Source organism: Pinus tabuliformis, chromosome 8 (genome assembly GCF_031772625.1).
Source record: "Pinus tabuliformis cultivar Carrire ecotype Pingquan chromosome 8, CPIR1, whole genome shotgun sequence".
Classification (NCBI taxonomy): Eukaryota; Viridiplantae; Streptophyta; class Pinopsida; order Pinales; family Pinaceae; genus Pinus; species Pinus tabuliformis.
In genome coordinates this window covers 1,583,464,871-1,583,479,684 of record NC_142294.1, presented here as the reverse complement: position 1 = coordinate 1,583,479,684, position 14,814 = coordinate 1,583,464,871, and the positions used below count along the sequence as shown (strand labels likewise).

The following is a 14,814-nucleotide window of genomic DNA, read 5'->3' as shown; positions in this document are numbered from 1 at the left end:
TTGGAATTTCTAAGTCTAACCCATTAGAAATTCTTTTTGTAATATCTGGTTTATTTCTTCCTACTTATTTAATTACTTAACAAGTTATTTACCATGTAAATACTGAAAATAAACACAAGTACAGTATCAACATCTACAGATCATCAACTGAAAGAAAACAAGCACACAAGTGACACCGTTATTTTTGGACCAATGTCCTCGGAAAGACCCAATGCGGGAAAACCGGTGCAGCTATTCAGAGGGTTTTATTATTATGCAGTTTTCAGAATACAACTAGGGTGACAGAAATGGCTCATCCAACAGAGAATGCCCTCGACAGTAGTACCTCTCATCGGAGACAGATATTCCGACTGATAAATTACTGGATGAACGATCCCACACCAACAATTGCAGCTTCCACTGCTTTGCGTCACTTTGATAGGGACCGCGTCACCCTATTCGGCTCACCAACACCCCGTCTGCGCCACGAAAACCTCCCAGTGTTGCCTCTTGGACCTACGTCAGCTTCTGGAGCTTCTGCGTCAGCCCCTAGACCCTCTGTGTCTCACATGCTAGCCTCTCCTGGCTTTAGGTAGCTCCTGGTTGCCTCTGCGTAGCCTCCAGCTGCCTCTGCGTCAACCTCTCCGGGCTCAGCGTTGTCTCTCCGGTACCAACTCTGCTTCTCTGCTATGTATTCACTGCCCCTCGCTGCTGATCACTGATTCTATGTCTCTTAGCAAACCCCGTTCTAGAGAATAGAATGACTGATCACTCTGGTGTGTTCTCCAACTGACCCTCAAGCCTCCTCTTATACTTTTCATGTTGGTCCTTCAACGGCCGAGATTAAATCTCTAATCAACGGCTAAGATTAGATTTGGTTTGATCCATGACTTTTGGAACCTTCTAAACGAGTTTTATATTAATACCCATTAATATTTTATTTTTCCTAAGTTTAGACTTGGGAACTCCATTAAAAAAATTAATTATTTTAATATCTCCCAAACTGGGTACAATCTGTCCATACCATTTCTAGGTCTTGGAGATCTCATGTGCTTTAGCCTCCCCACCAATTTTCATGGCTAGAGCACATCCGATGCTACCCCAAATCAACACTCCCTCTTAGCGAGGACTATGCTCTAGTAATACTCCTCACTGAGCATCACACTGATTATCCGACATCGATACCTGTGCTGATGCTAGGCCTCCCCGCCCAACATCCTCTGCACTTTTGCATTCTGTATTGCTGCCCATGGCCCTACCATTGCCACTGCTGCATTCGTGTTGTTGCTGGTCCATTCTCCCAACACTGCATTTGCACTACATCCCCCTCTCATCACGCCGCATCATGCTACTGCATATTGCTACTACCTTGCAACTCAGTTACTGAGAAGTAAGTAACTCATCCACTAAATTTCTGACATCCTTGTCAGGCTAGAAACACTCCCGATGTTGAAGCTCTCTCTGCTGCTATCAAGTGCTCCCTCTACTGACCTCTGCGCTGCTGCAACAACTCCGTTCATCTCGCACCATTGCACACCTCTCTGTGCCATCCTGCACTGTTGCAACACACTCGTGCCTCTCGCACTGTTGCAGCCTGCTAGCCTTGCGTTGCCCGGGGACTCCTGCACTGTAGCACTCTCCGCCGCTTCATCCGCATCCATCTCTACCGACATCTGCTAGTCTTGAAACTCTCTCCTCGGGGCTTCCGTAGCAAGGTATAATCCAAGAGGTTGGGTACCTCAAGGATCCTGCGCCTCATCGTCTGTAGTCCTCCTAACTACAACTTGATGTCTCCCCACTTCTTCTCAAGTGGCACATGAGCACTCATGGCACAATCATCATACTCCTCGACTTCTTTCTCCGCCTTCGCTGACGCTGCCTTCGAGTCAGAAGCCTCTCCCTTACTCTTCTTCCTTGGACACTGGTTCGTAAAATGACCCAGTTCCCCACAATGGAAGCACTTGACTTTAGAGAGGTCTTTCTTCTTCCTCTTCCCCTGCTTTCCCGCCGATGTCAGAGCCGCATCCTCTTTCTCTTCCTTCTTGATCCCGACCACTTTCCCGCTACTCCTCGCCTTGCTCAATCGCCTAATTTCCTCTTGGCAAAGAGTCGCCCACAGTTCTTCCCAATCTGGAAGACTCGCCCTTCCCAATATGCTCTAGACAAATGTCTCCCACTCCTCGGAGATTGCATTAAGTGTGGTTCTCACCAACATCTCCTCATCAGGTGTGGCTCCTATGGAAGTTAGCTGGTCCCAGATCTCCTTCAATCGATCGAGGAAGTGATCTATCCGCTTCCCCTTCTGCATTTGGTATGACCCCAGCTGATTTCAAGTAACATCTTCCTCTACACGGAAGTATGCTGGTCCAATTTCTTCAGGACTTCCCACATCTCATTTCCATTTCCTTCTCGGCAATATGTTGGACCACATGATCCTTGACCCCATCAAGGATGATGCACTTCGCCCTAGCCATTGCCTCCTCGTACTTCTCATTTTTAGCCGGGTCAACTAGGATCGCCACTACTTTCAAGGCGAAGGCCATGATGCGATATCTGTCTAGAATGGACAGGATACTGGCCTTCCAGACCAAAAAGTTGGATGCTTCGTCCAGCCTATCTTGATCCCTCAGCCCATTCACGATCATCTCTCTGATCTTCTCTGTTGACTCCTCCGAGTCTCTCTACTTCCCGCCTGGAAGTACTCTGTTCGAATCCTACCGAGTCTCTCAACTTCCCGTCTGGAAGTTCTCGGTTCGACTCCTCCGAGTCTCGATTTCCCTCCTGGAAATCCTTTTGCCAACGTCAAGTTACCCCACTCTGATCGTCTGTGCAACTTCAACACTGATCCAGATTCCTTGGCTAGAAATCTGGCTCGGCAGCAACTCCCTCCACCTTGGTCTTGCTCTGTTAGGTACTGTTCTGACCACAGTACCCCACCAGCTTCGCTCGGCAAACTATCCATCTTGATTTGGGGTAGCATCGGATGTGCTCTAGCTACGAAATTTGGTGGAGAGGTTGGGGCACATGAGATCTCCAATACCTAGAAAGGGTTTGGGCAGATTCTAAACAGATCAGGAGATAATAAAATAATTAATATTTTTAATGGAGTCTTTAAGTCTAAACTTAGGGAAAATAAAATATTAATGGGTATTAATATGAATCCGTGTTAGAATGGTCCAAAAGACATGGATCAAGCCAGATCTAATCTTAGCCGTTGAATAGGGACTTAATCTCGGCCGTTGAGATGTCAACAGGAAAAGTCTAAGAGGAGGCTTGAGGGTTACTTGGAGAATACACCAGGGTGATCAGTCATTCTATTCTCTAGAGCGGGGTTTGCTAAGAGAGCTAGAATTAGTGATCGGGAGAGCAGTTGAGGGCAGTGTTTTAAAAATCGTTTTTAAAAAACCAGTCTAATCGGCCGGTTAGCAAGCCCGCGGGTCTAAACTGGCCAAAAAACCCGGTTTGAATGCCCATTTCTCCATTTTTTTGCCCTAACCGGTGAAAACCGGCCGGTTTAGGACAGAACCGGCTGGTTTTAGGCATGCCCACCGTAAAGTTAAAAAAGCATATTTCTTACTGTGTTTTAGGGGTTTTGGGGGGGAACTAAGGGTGTTTCAACCCTAACAATGTTGGCAATTAATGGTAATGTTAAATTATTAAAATAAAAGTGACATTTCCTTTAATTTTCATTTTCATCCTTTTACTTAAATTTTTAACATTACCATGAAATGACTCAGGATGTTTGAGAGTGGTTTCGACTTCATTGGATTTCATATGGAGAAACTAGAATTTTAGATTTCACTCAAAATTTAGCAGGCTTAATGGTTTTCAGGATTTCATGGTTTGGGGGTAAACAATAAATGCAATCAGAGCTCCAAATGATGAGAAAAACCCCTGATCTAGATCCCATTGTGTTGGACGATATTGATCCAACATCAGAATGGGTGGAGGAGACTGAAGAACCTGTGTTTGAGGCTGATTTTGATATTGACATGGCTTTAGCGGGGGATGAAGCAGATTATGTGGTGGCATCAGAACCAGGATCAGTAGCGGCATCAAGGAAAGGCAAGGAACCAATGGAAGGCACTAGTCATGCAGGTCAACAAACTCGTGCTTCCATTAGGTCCACTTCTATTGTCATTGGTGGCATTGATACTGAGGTTGTAGATCAGGCTGAGGCATCCTCAGACTCTGAACCAGATGATGTCTATGTAGCTACTGATGATGATCTTGTGTCTAGTAGTAGTGATGAACTTGATGATTGATCATGTGTACACTGTAGACTTGTAGTAGGCCAATGGCCTCATAGCTTGCAGCGTTGTTTTTGGACTTTATAGGCCATTTAGAGCCTCATTTCTTATGTATTTTTCTATTTTGTTGATGATATGTATTGCACTCGGTGCCATTTTGATATATTCACCTTTACATGGTATATAAATGAGCAAACTTTGCATATTTTGTCTCTATTGGCTTGGAATCATGGTTTTACATCTTAAAAATAGTTTTGTTTCATTAAAAATTAATTATTTAATGTATTTTTTTAAAACCGGTTCGTTTAGACCAAACCAGTGTCGGTTAGACCGGTTCCGGTCGGTAAACCAGTTCATTAGGTGGACCGGTCTGGTCACCGGTTCCGGTTTTAAAAACATTGGTTGAGGGGCATTGAGTACAGAGAGACAAGGAGGTAGAGATAGTGCCGGGATAGTAGCAAAGCAGCTAGAGAGAGAGACGCAGGAGCAACCAATGCTCACACAGGGCCATGTAGAGGCAGCTAAGTGTGGCGCAGAGCACTAGAGGGGCCAGCGTAGTTGACGCAGAGGCTCAGAGAGCTGATGTAGGGCCTCCTCGTGCTGACGCAGGACTAGCGTTGGGCTAGGAGAGGCTGACGCAGTCCAGATTGGGCAGACGCTAGGGTTTTAGGGGCAGATTTGTGTTGAGTAGCTGCCGGAAGGATTATCTGGGGTTTCAACCAGTAGATTTGTTTGAAACGGAGAGGTATTACTACTAAGGAAATTCTCTGTTGGGTAGGCTAGTTTCGACACCCAGATTGTACTTTGATATTTCTTAATAAGAAAACCCTCAAATAGCTGCACCGGTTTTCCTGCATAGGGTTCTTCCGGGGACATTGGTCCAAAAATAATGGTGTCATGTGGTGTGTTTGTTCTTGTTTCGTTTAGTTGCTGATCTGTAATATGTTGAGCATGCACTGGTGTTTATTTTCAGTATTTACTTTGTAAATAACTTGTTAAAGGAAAAATAACAAGTAGGTAGGAATAAATAAGAAAAAGTGCATGAAGGGTTTCTAACTAAGTAAACTTAGAAACATCAACAACCCACAACCTCCTATGCCCCTACAACTGAAGGATTGAGCCTCTTGGCTTTGCGCAATCCCGACACCGGTAAAATCTGCACCTCCTGGCCACAATGTCGATCCTTCCTGACTGAGAAAGATGACCGGGCACTTTGTAGGTCAGATTTGCTCCTCTCTGCCTCTGCTTTGATCCTCCTGCTGGTTCGAACTGATGACGCCGACCCTCTGCGTCACACATTCCTTGTTGCTTTCTGCTAGGAACAACTTCTGTCACTTGGGACAATTGTTTCAACTTTCTGCTGCAAATGCTGTGCTAAGCTGATGCCTTCAGTTTTCCTGTGATCTGCAACCACGCTCCAATACCATATTGGAATTTCTAAGTCTAACCCATTAGAAATTCTTCCTGTACTATTTGGTTTATTTCTTCCTACTTGTTTAACTACTTAACAAGTTATTTACCATGTAAATACTGAAAATAAACACAGGTACAATATCAACATCTACAGACCATCAACTGAAAGAAAACAAGCACACAAGTGACACCATTATTTTTGGACCAATGTCCCTAGAAAAACCCAATGCAGGAAAATCGGTGCAGCGATTCAGAGGGTTTTATTATTATGCGGTTTTCAGAATACAACCAGGGTGCTAGAAATGATTCACCCAACAGAGAATGCCCTTGATAGTAGTACCTCTCCTCGAGGACAGATATTCTGACTGATAAATTATCAGATGAATGATCCCATAGCAAGAATTACAGCTTCCACTGCTCCGCGTTACTCTGATAGGGACTGCGTCACCCTATCTGGCTCACCAACACCCAGTCTGCCCCACGAAAACCTCCCAGCGCTGCCTCTTGGCCCTGCGTCAGCTCTGCTAGCCTCTGCGTTAGCTTCTGGAGCTTCTGCGTCAGCCCCTAGACCCTCTGCGTCTCACACGCTGGCATCTCCTGGCTGCCTCTCCGTAGCCTCCAGCTGCCTCTGTGTCAACCTCTCCTAGCTCTACGCTGTCTCTCTGGTACCAACTCTGCCTCTCTGCTATGTATTCATTGCCCCTCGCTGTTGATCACTGATTCTATCTCTCTTAACAAACCCTGCTCTAGACAATAGAATGACTGATCACTTTGGTGTGTTCTCCAACTGATCCTCAAGCCTCCTCTTATACTTTTCCTGTTGGTCCTTCAACGGCCGAGATTAAATCTCTAATCGATGACTAAGATTAGATTTGGCTTGATCCATGACTTTTAGAACCTTCTAACCCAGTTTTATATTAATACCCATTAATATTTTCATTTTCCTAAGTTTAGACTTAGGAACTCCATTAATATCCAAACCATTTCTGGGTCTTGGATATCTCATGTGCTTTAGCGCCTCCACCAATTTTCATGGCTAGAGCACATTTGATGCTACCCCAAATCAACATGATCCTCCTCCTATGGGCCCTTATTCCCGCGCTCTTCAACAAGGGATCTCTATCCCCATTTACAAGTATGATCCATGAGAAAATGACATAAGGTCTATACTCAATTAGGGATCAACCCTCCTATAGCATCCACAAAAACTTCGGCTCTGTTCCCACGAGAAAATGCACTCCAAAATATGCACTAAATTGTCCCTACCAACTTGGCTAGCAAAGCTGTCTATCTTGGCCTCTACCATTCACAAGTTTCGGCCCAAACCTAGAGATTTGTTGTAGCTCACATACGCAGAAAAATATTCAGCCTAATCTCAGAGAGGCCTCGACATTCACATGCCCAGAATAATCATCCACATAGCCATCTTAGCCATGATCAAACCTTCGCTTGCTTTGCATTGATCACATGAAAACGACAAGAAATTGTTTCCTCCAACACAACTCGACTACATAAGGATTCGATCACCTCAGATTAGTCTTTTTGCACAAGAGGAATTGCGCTTGTGATGTGTGTTTTGAATGAGGTGTGTTGACCACTACGTGTCAACTTCCCATAGCAAGTACACCGCCTTTTCTTCGCAAAAGGGATAGTGCTTGATTGACATGTCTGTGCCATTCGATAGTCATCGTCGACTTGATCATATTATGTTGTAAACCCAGTCTGCATGTGTGAATTGTAAATAATCTTAGCAGATATAAGTCATGTATGTAAATTGCCTAGGTGGACCTAATTTTCTAGTGATAATCTACGTTCCGGAAGGTTTTTTGTCTCACCGATCCATGATCGGCAGAGTTTTCCTTCAGCCTAACCCCAAAGCCGGAATGAATTTTGTCATTAGAATCTTAGAGAAATCCTAGTGTGTTAATCTGCTAGATTATAGTTGTGTCACAGAACTGGGTGGTTTATGAGGGTCTATGTCAAATGGGTTTTTTTAGCTTAACCCCAAAGCTGGAATGAATTTTGTCATTAGAATCTTAGAGAAATCTTAGTGTGTTAATCTGCTAGATTATAGTTGTGTCGCAGAACTGGGTGGTTTATGAGGGTCTAGCAAATGGGTTTTCCCCCTTGAGATGTAAAATTGTAAAAGTCATGATGTAAAGTGTCTTGAGGGTTAGAAAATGTTTTAATCCCCTCATAAGTCCTAAGTCCTAGGTCCTAGGTGATTTTTCCAAATGCTAAGTTCGAGGATCCATTTAAAAATAAATTAAAAATTAAAAATTAAAAAATTGAAAAGAAAGAATATATATATATATATATAAGATATAAAAATAAATAAATAAATAAATAAATAAATAAAAATAAAATAAAATAAATAAAAAATAATAAAATAAAATAAAAACTTAAAAATAATAAAATAATAATATTTTTGAGTAAATAAATGTAGAATTTCAATTTTTTAATGCATTAAAAATTCGACGGATGAGATTAAGAGATATCTTGATCCTCATCGACGGTCGAGATCATTTTGGCATGGATCACTCGAACTAGCCGTTGGGAATTTTTCCTTTAAATAGGGTGCTAGGGGTCATTTGAGATCATTCGATTTGTGAGTCTTGTGCTGAAGAAAGCTCTCTTGTAAACTTTTTTTCTGGTGCTAATAAAGAAAGACTTTGGGGTTGAAATCTTGCTGGTGTTACTCTCCTGAAGTGCTGTGTGCTATTTTATTTTCTGCATATTTTTATTTTTCAGCCATTAGTAATAGCTTGATTTAGAGTATTGTTGAACATAGGTATCTTGTTCACTTACTAGGGTTTGAATGGTAGTAGTATTTCTGAAATCATGGTAGGTATCTCCATTGCATCTGGAATCTAGTACTGTTTTTTTCCTCTTTATTGATGGTTGAAATGAGCTGTGCAGGAAACCCTTATTGAAGAAATCAGTGGGCGTTTGGGGAAGTTCTCGGCTGAACCAGCCAACTCCCACAAAGCATTTTCTTGTAGAGCCCAGCCAGTTTCAATCCTGGTTTTATCATTTAAGTTTATTTTATGAATGCATGAGAGTTTTTCCAAAGTATCTCATAGTAAATCTGAAATTCTGAAAATGTTATTGAGGGTTACTGACAAATCTGGTTGTTGTAGAGCCAATAATCTGTAAATTTTGTAGCTGGTTTTTAGGGTTTTATTTTTTGCATATTATCTCTAGGTGTTTGTTCTGCCATTGCAGGTTGCAGATCTAAAAGTGAGCTTAAATCTTGAAGCCAGATCTAGGCCCTGGAGGGTAAGATCTGGCCTCAGAATTAGTTTTCTGCAGGGACATAGTTCTGCTGTTTGGAGTTTCATTTGCGTTGCAGGAAAAGAATTTTATTGTGAAGTGGGTTTCTCTGCACTTACGCACAACCATCTTCATCGTTTCATTAATCTTATCGTTGCCCAACTTTAAAAGAAAAAATAAAAAAAATAGTGTATTATCGCAGCTGCTCATCCGTTGGTCGCTATACACATAGCTCAATCCACCTACACGCACGTTATTACATCTCCTTTCAAGTTTCTGCTGTAGCGGCCCTCCTCATATCCACGTCCTTCAAGCTGCAACACTGGGCATTCAAATCCACACAAATCAGCCAGCGTTCCGCTCCATATTCAGCGTTTCACATAGCTGCAACACGCCTTTCAGCTCCACACTGCATTCACCACGTCAAAATCTGCAGCGTCCAAGCAGCAGTGCCCTCACGCAGTCACACTTCACTTCAGCCTCCTTTCTGCTACCGCCGGGCTCACTAACACATACCAAACAGTTCATCACCCAGCTCTTCACAAACAACAACATCCCACTGCCATCCCTCATCTGCCGTCAAGATCTCCAGGCACCTGCAATCTCAAACCTCACCCGCAGCATTCTTTACAGCTGGCCAACCTTGCAGCGTCCCACTAAGAACCCTCTCCACCTCCAGCGTAAGCTCCTCACGCTGCTATCCCTGCGTTGACTCCACGCTCGGCTAGCTGGGTTCTCATCTCCGCACACAAAAACGGTGAACCATATGCATGGGTAAGCTATTAAGGTCACGCATTTTTTTTGGGTTTTGTTTTGATCTTAGGCTTGGATAGGATTATCGCTTTTTATTTTATTGTTAGGTTTTAGTTTCAAATTCGAAGTTTAGTTTTACGATTAAATAATTTAAATTTTAGTTTTGTCATATGTAAAATGTAAATTTAGGATTTTAATATAAATTTCCGTATAGCTTTAGAGTTAGACGTTTTTAACTTTTTCTGATTTTGTATGTTTAGATTTTAGAATTTATTCTTGTTTTCTTTAGTTTATTTTTTCCTATCATAAGTTTTAGTTGTGACATTTAGAATTTAAATGAAAAGAGTTTAGTTTTATTTTATAAATTAAAAATCAAATAAAAAATATAAAAGATTAAAAAACTTTTCCTCTTTTTTTTAGACTTTTGTTTTAGATTTAGATTTTAAGTTATTTTGTTTAGTTTCCCTTTAAAAAAGAAGAAGAAAATTTTAGATTTTAATATTATTTAGATTTTTGATTTAAAAGTTTCATTTAGTTTTAAATTTTGTTTTATCTGAAAAATATAAAAATATTTTGGGAAATTTTTTGCCAATTTCAGTCTTGGCTCAGGAATTTCTTATGTTTTATCTTTTCTGCTGAGGCTAAAATTTTGATGTGGGAATTAATGTTTAACATGCTTTAATGTTCATTTGAAGATTAACTACATGAATGTGATCTCTGGTTAGCATTTTACAACACTTTATCTTTCGAAATTTTAATTGCTGGATTATCATTTAGGCCATTAAGCATTTATTGATTACCTCGCATTTGGTAAAGGTTAAGCTTTGTTTGAGTTGATTGATGGTTAACAATTGTTAATGAACCCATATTCCTGCAGCATTTGGCAAATAATCATTTCATCATCTATTTCATAAGGCACTGGTCTATTTATTTAATAAAATCAATTAAGTGCTTGTTTTTCCTTGTGTCTTCCAACCCAACTGGTCCGCAGTTGGTCATCCATTATTTTATAGGGTCTACCCCCCTTAGCCGCGGGAGACAGGCATAAACGGAGAGATCGGGGATCAGGGTGACAGCCCCCGGTCTGAGCGTTGTCGTGACAATCTGTGCGACAACAAGGTGCAAGGCCTCTTATTTATACAGGATGTTGTAGGAGCCAAGGGGTGCTGATGTGGCAATGTGACCCTTCATTTAGTGATTCTGACTTGAGGAAAACCCACTTGATTTCATCTTGATAATATTTAAATATATTTACCAAATACCTTGATGATTGTTTGCCCAAGTAAATTTGTCACATCAAATAATTATGAGAGGAGTGCCAAGTTGACTAAAAATGATAATTTCCTTTATCCAAATTTGACTTCTCTCTTGGGGCAAGATGGTTTCTCTTTGGGAAAATTGGATTTCTCTTGGGGAAATTCATCTTGAAACTGCCCCAAATTTCAACAAGGCGGCCCTAGTTGATGGCTTCCATGTAGTGTATTAGCCCCTTAATGGTAGAGAACATTAGTCTTAGGATGAATTTACTTATTAGCAAGATGGAATTAGATTTAAGAAATATGCCCAATAAAAATAGGAATAAAAGAAACATTAACAAAAACCACTCCACAATTATACAAGAGAGTAGAAGAGTTTGAAAATAGATGATCCCTTTGTTAATTGATAGCTCTTGTCTCAAGTGAATAACAACATTTTACAAATGAGGAGAGTCTAGCCTTTTATAGAAAAGATTAAAACAGCTAGTTTGACTCTTTCTCAATAAAATATTTACTAGTTATCCACATGTTGGAGACTTGGTAAATTAACTCATAAAATTTTACAATAAATTTTTTAATTCACCCACTAGGGGTTTGACTTCGACAATTTTTCACAATTTAGCTCAAATTTTCCTTTGTTGATGGTCCATTGCTTAGCTAATTGTTCCACCGGGTCTCCAATGGCTAATTAGACTCTCTAATGGCTAGTTGACTTTACCAACGACTATTTTTGACTTGACTTTTGCCTTTAGCAATTAGACTTAGCCACATGCAACTTTGATCTCCAACACCCTTGACTTTTTGACAATTCCGGCACCTGAATATGCTGAAACTAGCCTAGATTTGAACTGGGTATCTCTTGGAATCTTCATATATTGCCCAACATTGCCACGTTATCACCTACTTGCCATATCAGCCTGCCCTGTTGGGGTTCTAAATCCCTTGTGAATTTGGAGAAACCGAGACATGAGTTTTGTTCCTCTTGCTCTGTAGACCAATTTTGACATATTATACATCAAATTAGGTGAGGTGTTTCCCTTGTTAATCCTCCTGGAAACATGTTCTGTCACATCTGTTGAGAAACCAAAAGCAAGTAGATAATGATGATGTCTCTTAACTTGATAATTACTTGTGAATGTTTGTTGGCTTCTTATTAATATTATGTTCTCTTCATCAAGCAGTTACCAAAAACATAAAAATCCCAAAGAGACAAAGAACACAAGAAATTAGGTTCCAAGCCGGGGCAAAACCCCACAAGGAGGAAAACCCAAGAAACTCCTCTTCTTATAGAATCAGATCAAAGTGAGATATCCAAGACCAAGACAAAGACTGCCACATAGACCCAAGTCAGCCCCCCTTCGAATCTCCTTCAACCAAGTCAAAGTCAACACTGGTCAAACCTTGTCAAATCACAGAATTTCGGACCTGCAGATTTAATCATATGTCACTTCTATTTATTGTTTCTTTGTCCTTCTATGCATAATCTGAAAGACTCTGGGCTGTATTACAGGTAGGAGAACTCAGGAAACTTGTGGAAGAAGGAAAAGTTAAATATATTGGGCTCTCTGAAGCCAGTGAGGACACTATTAGACGAGCTCATGCTGTGCATCCAATAACAGCTGTTCAACTGGAATGGTCTTTGTGGACACGTGATGTGGAGGATGGCATCATTCCGACTTGCAGGTTCTTCAAGAATCTTTTTGATGAGCTTTGATTTCATTTGTTCTACTATATGGGAATAACCTTCTAGTGCTTTCTAACAAAAAAATATTATTAGAAATGAATTTTGAGGCCAGCATTTTACTATAGTTCTTTGAGATTTCCTTATCTTTTGGAGACTGAATCAAGAAGCTTCAAATCATAATTTCCCAACTATTACCTTGACAGAAAACCTGCTTCCACTTTTTCTTGGGTAATTCTGAATCAAACTGCTAGCCTGAAATGGTTGAAATCTTCTACATTTTTCAGCAAGTAGGCTTTCTGAATAAGGAAATTCGTCACAAACAATTACTTTTTTCTGAACATGTTCACTTGAATTAGTGATCTCTAACTGGTAGTCTCATAGCCTGTCCAGTTCACCAGCACAAAAACATACAAAATTATGACCATCTGATGTTCATTTAAAGATTCTTCTTGGACAAAGCTGCAACACTACTTAATGCAAATGAAGACTGGCCAATACTCATTGTACGCTGGGCAAGCTAAGCAATAATAACCAGGGGAAAGAAAACCATGTTTGTAGCTTTAGCCAACCTCATAATCTTCTCTCACCAATTGTAAATTAATACAAATGCAAAATTAAAAAAAGAAACTCAAGGTGGAATTGTCATCTCATGTGAGAAAATGTGCCAGGGACAGAAAAATACAATTGAAGGCTGGCCCAATCAGCTGCTTCTATGTCCCACATGCTGAATGAGGAGGGGTGACCCCCATGGTGCAAGGTAGCCATGGTGCTGGGCGTACATCCCTCTGCTGGTAAGAAAATTGCCATTTGACCTCTCAGAGGTTGAGGATTGGACTGTACATATGTGGGATGGCTTCCTTGTGTGTGCTGGGCTATATATCAGCCCCCAGTAGTCTACAGGATGCTAGATAAACCTCTTAAACCTAGCAGGCAGCTCATGGCAGCCATGGAAAACCACAGTGGTGTTTTTTCCTTCCAATAATCAATTTCACAATAAATAGAATTAGAAACTTTCTACAACATTGCAACAGTCAAATTGTCTGACCATTGATCTTGCATCTCAGAAATAGATGAATGGAGGAGGATGCAGGTCTGTTGGAGTTACACATTTACTCATAAGAGATATAACTATGAAGAAACCTCCAACACTACACTTGCGAATGAAATCTCAGCTCAATAAATAAACATGCCAGCCATTAAAATTACAAAGCATCCATTTAAAAAGTCATAAGCAGAAAATTATACAGCAATAGAGAATTTAATCTTGAATAAAACTGTATTTACCTTGGAAACCCAAATGGGAAAACCAACAATCAATTGGCTTGATCGAGGTTCTTTATTCCATGGAAATTTGTAGGTTGTAGTACTTGTTAGCCCCCTCTCACCAAGGGGTAACTAGAGGAGATTATTCTTCCATGATCCACATTTTAGACAATGATCCTAGTGATGATGACCAGTGTTCTCCACATACAACAGCCCTCAAATGCCTCTTATATATCATGCTCAGCTTGTTCGCTTGATCAGCATACTCATCCGATGATGGTGGTTCAACGCACATGGGGTACTTTAGCCATTGTTTTATATGAAGTGTTTACATTTAATGTATTTGGTATTTAAGTAAGGATCACAGTTTGAAGTCAAATAATGAATTATGATGCTTGGAAGTTACACTTGTTGCCTTGTTTCACCTAGTTGGCCATCATATGTATTTTAGTTAGGTGTTGTCACTCTTGGGGAAAGGGGTACTGCTGGGAGACTTTGAGAGAAAATGCACTCTTACCCTGCCATATTTAACACTTTCCATCTATGTACCTTCTGTTGCCCATCCTTTGGGAATGCTTGTTACATGTATTTCAAGAAGGTCCTGTTGTTGCACAAACTAGCAGGCCTTGTAAAGAGGCAAAAGCTAGTGGGCACAACAACACTTGGGACAAAGGCTCACTATCGCCACAGCCTAAGTCCCTTACTCTTCTCGGATTTTCATCGACGAGAGGAGTCCTACTAGACTCACTTGCGATAGATTGCGATAGATGTGTCTATGGTAGGTTTGAAGTGAGGGAAGGTGGCTCATTCAATGGAAAGGTTCAATAAATGTGCGAGGTTTGGGAGAGGCTAGTAAGACTTTCCGTGAAAAACACATTTGAAATATGGCTTCACAAGACCTAGGGTTGAGATATATGACGAGATATGAGTACATCCAAGGTCA

At 40.8% G+C, this 14,814-nt stretch overlaps 1 protein-coding gene across 1 annotated transcript in view; it reads left to right on the top strand.

Annotated features, from left to right (window-relative positions):
• LOC149242106 (putative aldo-keto reductase 1) overlaps positions 1–14,814 on the top strand; it is a 430,501-nt gene that overhangs the window by 235,420 nt on the left and 180,267 nt on the right. The window contains exon 4 of the mRNA XM_089374178.1: positions 12,435–12,607. Coding sequence (XP_089230304.1) covers positions 12,435–12,607 — 173 coding nt within the window. The remainder of the gene's footprint in view (positions 1–12,434; positions 12,608–14,814) is intronic.